This window comes from Vigna radiata, chromosome 1 (assembly GCF_000741045.1).
Source record: "Vigna radiata var. radiata cultivar VC1973A chromosome 1, Vradiata_ver6, whole genome shotgun sequence".
Lineage (NCBI taxonomy): Eukaryota > Viridiplantae > Streptophyta > Magnoliopsida > Fabales > Fabaceae > Vigna > Vigna radiata.
This window is the reverse complement of record NC_028351.1, coordinates 11347329-11355448: the sequence shown is the minus strand read 5'-3', so window position 1 is coordinate 11355448 and position 8120 is coordinate 11347329. Positions and strand designations below refer to the sequence as shown.

The following is an 8120-nucleotide window of genomic DNA, read 5'->3' as shown; positions in this document are numbered from 1 at the left end:
GCCCGTACCGATATATGATGTTTTCTCAACAAAACTTTTGAACTTGTTGGACTAAGATGGTGGCAACTGGTTTTGCCTGTATACACTTAATGAAATAGTTTATGACCATGATGAAAAACTTGAGTTATCTCTTTGCTAGTGGAAAGCAAATGAGTATGTCTATTCGCCATGTAGTGAATGGCCACAGAGCGATTAAAGTGTGTAACTTCTCAAGTGGAACCTAATGTAATGGGCCAAATTGATGACATTCTTGGCACTTTGTGATGTATTCATGAGTATATTTTTTTCATTGTGGGATAGTAATATCATACTAAGTATTCGTGCAGTCATTCATCAGGCTCTTGAATGCATGCCACATATGTCTCAGTGCATCTCGACAAGTGCGTATTGAACCTATTCTTGATCTAGGCATTTGAGGAGTGAGGTAGCGAACCCTTTTTTGAAAAGTTCCACGTTCTACATGGTGTAGAGTGTTGCCTGTCTACGTATGGACTTTTCTTTTATTGTGTCAGCGAGAGTTAGAGCGTGGACATTTGGATAGATGGAAAAATATGAGTGGATTGGAGAATCCTAATGTATATTCCTGAGAATTGGAACATATATAAAGAAATATCCATTTACAAAAGATTCTCCTACGCTAAGTTAGTAAAAGAATTTAAATTTTATAAATAAAAATAAGAGTGTGTATTTTCTACCATGTGTATATACAAGGATTTTGGATCCTATAACTTATGTCATAAAATCAAATAATATTAAAATGATATCAAATCATATCAATAAAAATGTATATAATAATAAGTAAAATTATCATAATAATATAATATCTTACCTTATTAACTAAATATTATATAAATATATAGTACTAAAGAACATCATAACATAATTAAACTATTAAAATTTGATATTATATTTTGTTAATATATGAATATTTACACTAAAAAATATATTTTAAAATATTGTAATCATTTTATTAAACTATGTTACTCAATATATTTATTATATTTGTTATATTTGTTGGATACTTAATTAATTTATTATATTTTTAATATATTTGTTATATTTGTTGGATAAGATGTGTAGAAATGTTATTTTGAAATTCACATATATTACATATCTTTCGAGTTATTTTATATTGCAAACCTTAACAAGCATTCAATTTACATAGTAAGGAATACATCTTATCAAATATTTATATGTTATATTATTAAATATTTGGACAAGTATACAAAATGTAATATAATTTTTTTTCTTTGTATACATGTTAAATCTATGAAAGCAGATACAGAAATCCCAAAGTCTAATTATAGTACGTAGGTCCACTATCTTTTGGTTTGCATCATCCCGTTGGAGAGGTCTGCGTTAATTGGATTGGGTCAACGCGGTTGTGGATCCATAATTTCTGAGAAAGGAGTCCAAGACAACACCGTATTATTCCTGTAACTGTTGTCTTCACTAGTGGAAGTCGTAGCAGTCACATCCAAGTCAGTAGTAGAAAAGCTATCTTCACTAATTTCCTCTCCTTTTTCAATTTCGCGTTGCTCTGCACTTTCTTGTAGTCGGAGCGTAAACTCAAGCATCGCAACCACATCCTTCATGCACGGCCTCTTCGTCCCATCTTCCAACAAACAACTTATCCCAATCTCACAAAACTTCTTCAGGCACTCAGGTGCAATCTCCTTCTTCAACACGAGATCCACAATCTCTGTTATGGTTCCATTCCGGTGACAATGTCTCACCCAATTAGAAAGAGACACCTGTTGCGTCTCTGCACTGTGAACCAGTGCTGGACGACCACACAGTATCTCAAATAGCACAACTCCGAAAGAGTACACATCAGACTTTTCCGTTAAACGAAATCGTTTGTAATACTCAGGATCTATATAGCCAAAGCTTCCCTTCACATGGGTACTCACGTGGGACTTCTCCGTGTCTGTTGGTCCAATTCTGGAAAGTCCAAAGTCCGAAACCTTTGCCACCCACTTATCATCTAACAAGATGTTCGTAGTTTTTACGTCGCGGTGGATGATCGTGTGCTTCCTGCCTGTGTGGAGATAATGCAGCCCATGCGCGGCGCCGATACAGATATGCAGGCGCTGCTTCCATGAGAGAGGGGGGTTATCCGTCTTGTAGAGATGATCGCGTAGGGTGCCACGCGCCATGAAGTCGTAGACCAGGATCATCTCGTTGTTGTCGTTACAGTATCCGATGAGGGACACGAGATGAAGGTGGCGAAGCTGTGAGAGCATCTCAATCTCGTTCAAGAACTCATGCGCACCCTGCTGTGATTCCTGTTTCAGGCGCTTGATGGCAACGGGGGTGGAACCGCCGTCGATGTAACCCTTGTACACGTGACCGAATCCTCCTGCGCCGATGATGAGGACTTCGTCGAAGTTCCTGGTAGCGGCCTCAATCTCTACGAGGGAGAAGTTGCGGCAGATATTTGACGGCAGGGATGCTTTCTGTGTGGCCCTGAACGACTTGGATTTGTAATCCTTGAAATTTGTTTTAGTGGTTCTCTTGCGTTGCAAGACAACTACTAACAAAATGACAAGAGAGATGAAAACGACACCGATTCCCACTCCTACGACGACATCAATTATTGTCGTTCCACTTCCGCTGCGAGTTTTTACGTTTTGGCCGGAAATCCTGTTATGTGGAGTCGGAATCGCGTCAGGGTTGGGTCCGGCTAGGTTGTTTGAGCCAGCTTGGCTGATTTTGAAGATCTCGAGACCGTTCAGGAAGGCGTCACTGTATTTCGTATCCACAGCGCTTTCATAAGGGTGCATTTGAAGCGAGAGATTAACCTTTTTCTGAGCACCATTCTCAGGAATAAAAACGGCGTAGTTTCTATGCACAGCTAGGCCCTTTTGTTGCTGACTCCATTTCATTACATCTGAACCTTGTTCAGCCACCTGACTCGCTATGTAAATATGAAATTTTCTGTCACCGATGTCATTAATATTGGGATCAAGCTCGCAAAAGTGGAGCCTGAGAACGTAAGTGAAGCCATAATCAACGGGGAACTCCCAAGTGAGGTTGCTCATTTTGTTCAGAGTGGCGTTTGTGCCCATGTTACGCGCTGTTCTGAACAGTTCCTTTGGTGCCAAGTAATCGGGATTCACGGTTATGTCCATTTTCCCATCCACGTCAGCTGATAGATCATCATTCTTTGGATTGTGTTTGATAAAGTAAGGTTCTTCGGCCGTCCAATCCCTGAACAAACCGCTGTCGTTATATGGCGAGATTTCTTGTCCTCCGGCTTTGATTCTATACTCAGTCTGAAGAGCAAAGCTGGTTCCAAGACTGTACAGGGTGGTAGTTCCGATGGTCGTGAAGCCTGTATCATTTGTTGTGTAATATAAATCGGTTGGCATGGAAAGTACCTCGATTCCATTGATGAAAGCGTAAGAGTTTGGATGCGAGGGAGTGAAGGTGAGGATAAGCCTCTCACCGTCGTTGATGTTGACCACGTATTCTTTGAAAATAGTGACCGTGGCTTGAGCGTCGGCGTTAAGAGAGGCGTTGAAATCGTTGAGGAGAGAAAATTGGTTGGATTGAACGGAGAAGGATGCGTTGGCACGGGGAAAGGAAGGGTAGTCAGCAGGGTAGAAGAAGAGGCGAAGGAATTTGGTGCCTGGGGAGACAGGGAAGGAGTAATTGAATTGGGAACGGGACAAGCGTGCAGTGGAGAAGGGGACTTGATTGGTTGAAGGAGACTGTGTTGGCGCCTTGTCTGAAACGGTAGTGTCTTGGGAAGAAAAGTACTTTGTGTCTACGTCGCCGGTCCAGGTTCTTTGACCGTCGGAGGAGTTTCCGGTGGTGCCGCAATTGATGGTGAAAACTTCCTTTGGGTTGTGGGCTTGAAGGTGTGTGGAGAAGTGTAGAAGGAAAAATAGGAGTATGAAGGATGTGAAAGTGATGAAGGCCATTAATTGTTTGCGGTTAACAAGTGAGTGAAGTTGCAAGGGCTTATTATTATGATGATTGGTAGCTGGGAAGCAAAGTAAGAGATGAGTCAGTGAATAACTTGGACTAGTCAAATTAGAAAATATGTTGAGTTGAAAGAATTGTACATACTTAAAATTAATTTCCAAGTCTATTTGTTGTCATAGCATAATATCGATAAACTACAAGTTTCTATTTTCTATTTTGTTCTCTTCCTAACAATTATTCCTCTCTAACTGAGAAAATTAATTTATGACCGTAGACCGAAACAAAAGCCACAAACTCATCTCAGTGTCTCCAACACACACATATATATATATATATTGAAGGATAATGATATTTTAATAATTTTTTGATAATAGGACACGTGTGACCATTTTACTGGTTTATTTGAATTTATTTTAAAAAAGTATTTAAAATGGACCAATCATAAACTGTCATGTATGCATTGTAAAAAAATTATCAAAAAAGAGTTGTTAAAGAGACTTTGACCTGAACACTATATAGATTTCACAGCAAATATTCCTCTCAAAGTAACCCCAACCCTTCTCCCCAACTCCAAGTGGATGGAAATAGTCTTCAATAAATAATGAAAAAGAATTAGACTGTTTATCAAATTTCATTTAATTTTACCGTATATGTTTATTGACGTTTTACACAGCTAATTTTTCTTTCTTCATCTTCTTCGACATAATGAATCAGTGTTTAAGTTGTTTGAAGTTTCTTCATTTCGAAATTTAGGGAGCAAATAAGATGTTCAAAGCTGGTTTTAAAAGTCAATAGATTTTAAAATCCAATTAAAAAATTCAGATTTCGTAACCTAATTATGAAAATTAATGATTAATGGATTTTAAAACTAATTGAATTTTAAAATTTAATTTAAAAAATCATCATATTTCAAAATCTAATTAAAGTTTCACCAAATTTCGCAATCTAATTAATGTTCTATCGAATTTTGAAAATCGATTAATACTTTTATTTCTTTTGTTAAGATTATCTTTCATAAAATGTCTGTCAATTTTAATGTATTTGGTTATGTCATGTTGTACTGGATTATGGACTATGCTCATAGCAGATTTATTGTCACAGTGTAGTTGCACCGGGTGTTCCACTTTGACTTTAAGATCATCCAATATGATTTTTATCCAGAGTCCTTCACATATTCCTTGAGCAAGGGCTCGAAATTCAGCTTCTGCACTAGAACAGGATACTTTATCTTGCTTTTTGCTTCTCCATGTTACCAAACTATCTCCAAGAAATACACAATACCCAGAAGTAGATTTTTTGTCAGTAATAGAACCTGCATAGTCAGCATCAGTATATATCTTCATATTCAATGTGCCTTCCCTTTTGAATAAAAGGTAAGATTTGCCTCAATACTGTTGATCATGTGTCTCAAGGTAGTTGGATCCTTGATTCGGGTGCAACTGATCATATGACACCTTTTAGTGTGTCCTTCGACTCATATGGTAAAAGAAATAAAGAACAACTTACTACAGTTGCCAATGGTCAAGGTATACCTATATGCGACTCTGAGAATATAATTTTGGACTGATCTATTGTATTGAAGGATGTTTTACATGTTCCACCATTAGCTAACAATTTTATCTCTGTGCAAAAACTCACTAAGGATTTAAATTGCTCAGTAACATTTTTTTTCAAATTATTGTGTTTTTCAGGACATTGCCATAGGGAAGACAATTTTAACTGCTAAGGAGCATAGTAGGTTGTATTTTTTAGAGTTTGATGACCAAAGCAACACGAAAATCATGAGTCAACAAGCAACATCTGAAATGTGAGAAAAATCCCAAATATGGTTACATCATCAAAGGCTTGGACATCCGTCATTCAATCTTATCAAGTCCTTTTTTCCCACTTGTTTACCAAATAATATGTTGAGTCTTTTAATTGTGATATTTGTCAATTTTCAAAACACCTTTGTGCATCTTATCCTATTAGTCAAAAAAAGAGTATTTCTCCATTTGATTTAATTCATTCTAATGTTTGGGGTCCTGTCATATATTCTATTTCTGGAGCCAGATGGTTTGTTACCTTTATTGACGATTATACCCGTGTCACATGGACATACCTTATGAAAAATAAATCCGAAGTTTTTCAAATTTTTGTTAATTTTTTCCATCTTGTCCAAAATCAATTTGGAAAAAATATCAAAAGAATGAGGTCTGATAATGGTACTGAATATGTGAATCATGAATTTCTCAATTTTTTGTCTCATAATGGTATTGTTCATGAACTAACCTGTGTTAATACCTGATGAGTCGATATTTTATTGATTTCACTTAGTTTATTGTGCTAGAATTAATCAGGGAATTGTGCTTAATTGTCCGATATTTTCCCGTTTGTCCTAATTATGCTTAATTTGACCGGAAATTCTAATTTTAATTGATTTGAATTTTCTGAGCTAATTATTTGCATTATTATTTTCAGGGAAAATTTTGAAAACACAATTTGAAACATTTGGAGGACACCAAATAAATTCAAGACTCTCAAATTTAGACATTTTAAATTTTAGTTGTATTGTAATTTTAATGGTTTAAACTTTTAGACAAGTTTGTGCACATTGGGCCCTTTTTAGTGACAATTTTGTAGAAGCCCAATTTTGTAGGACACATGTCCTAGGGTTTTAATGTTTGCGTCCCGATATTTTAACACCATTCCATTTAACACTATTTTGACACTCTGATGTGGCAGGCAACGATTGGTTGTTTTTTTTTAAAAAAAAAATGTCAAAAGGAGTTGAAAAAATAGGAGCAGATTTGAAAATTTGATTTCCTCTTTTGCCCTTGCCCTGTTTCATCAGAGTGAAACGTTTTTACAGTTCTCATTTCTCCATTTCACACCCGTTTCCTCTTTCCGGTTTGGTTGTGGTCGTCGCTCTTCCCCATCTCTGACCCTATCATCTTCGTTCTGTTGTTCGATTTTGTTGCCGTCGAGGCTATCGTTGTTCGACCTTCGTGGGCGTGTTTGATTTCTTCGATCTTGGTGTGGTTTTCTCCTCCCTTTGTTTCGAAATGGCAAGTAATTCGACTAAGGTAAGCGTCGCCTTCATCCTTGGTCTATTTATGTTTGCTCCTTTTTGTTTGTATTTCGCAGTATTTAGTGTTTTAGGGTTTTCAACATTTGTGGTTGATGTGGTTGGTGCAGTTGACGGTTAGACACTTATTTTCTACTAACTATATATCAACTCTGACCAAGGAACTGACACAGGAGCAAAGGTCATTGATTTGTGGGACTCCTTTTGGTTGGTTCGTAGAGGTGAGTGAAAAAGTTAGATTGGCTAGGAATATTTTGAGTGAATTAGTTGTGAAATGGGATAACTGTAATGGTTGTTTTGTAATCGGAGATAAAGAAATCCCCATGACAGAGAATGACTTTTGTTTAGGTTTGGGGTTGAGTATTGAAGGTAAGGACTTGAACTTGAAAGAAAATTTTACAAAAAGTTCATGTGTTAAATATGTAGGTAAACGGAGGAAGGTGGACCGGAGGAAGGTGGACCGAGTGTGGCACGTGAAGATCCTTCGTTCTCTCCGGGAGGCATTTCCCCGAAAGGCATTTCATCTAGACCCATGTCCACTGATGCAGCTGCATTGAAGACTTTTGTCAGGAAGGGTTCATGACCGCGGATCAAGAGTAGAGCTCTTAGAACTCCTTTTACTGGAAGTTTTAGAACAAAAGATGTGTGACCTGGAGATGTATTAACAGATTTTAAACTTATGTTTTATGTTGAGAGATGTTGGTTTGTTGAAAGATTTGTTTAGTAATTTCAATTTGTACACAGATGTTGTTGAATGTTACATTACACTTTATCTTTTTCAAATGTTGTTGAAGTTAATGGAATGAGTTGTGTGATTGATATTGGCAAATTCACTTGTTAAAAATTTGACTTGACAGATATTGTGGTTTATGTTGGACTTAATGTATGCAAGGAACAATGCATGTGGACATGGGCAACATTCTTTGTTGATTACATTAAACTTGCTTAATTGAAAACGTGAAATACTTTTAATGATTTTGGGTTTAGATTGTGTGTTGGGGGTGGAGTGGAGATTTAGGGAACCCCAAATTCGTTGGAGAAAGGTGTTATGTTGAGTGAAAGTGGTTGGATGAAATTCTAGGTGAAGTGCTGTGAAAAACTGTGTAGTAATCGTTTACCA

General features: G+C 37.0%; 1 protein-coding gene across 1 annotated transcript in view; it reads right to left on the bottom strand.

Moving 5' to 3' along the window:
• Positions 1-1269: 1269 nt before the first annotated feature.
• The window catches only part of LOC106770157 (receptor-like protein kinase FERONIA), a 28800-nt gene continuing 21949 nt past the window's right edge, over positions 1270-8120 (bottom strand). Inside the window, exon 2 of the mRNA XM_014655981.2 lies at positions 1270-3634. Within this exon, the coding sequence (XP_014511467.1) occupies positions 1374-3634 (2261 nt within the window). The 3' untranslated portion in view covers positions 1270-1373. The remainder of the gene's footprint in view (positions 3635-8120) is intronic.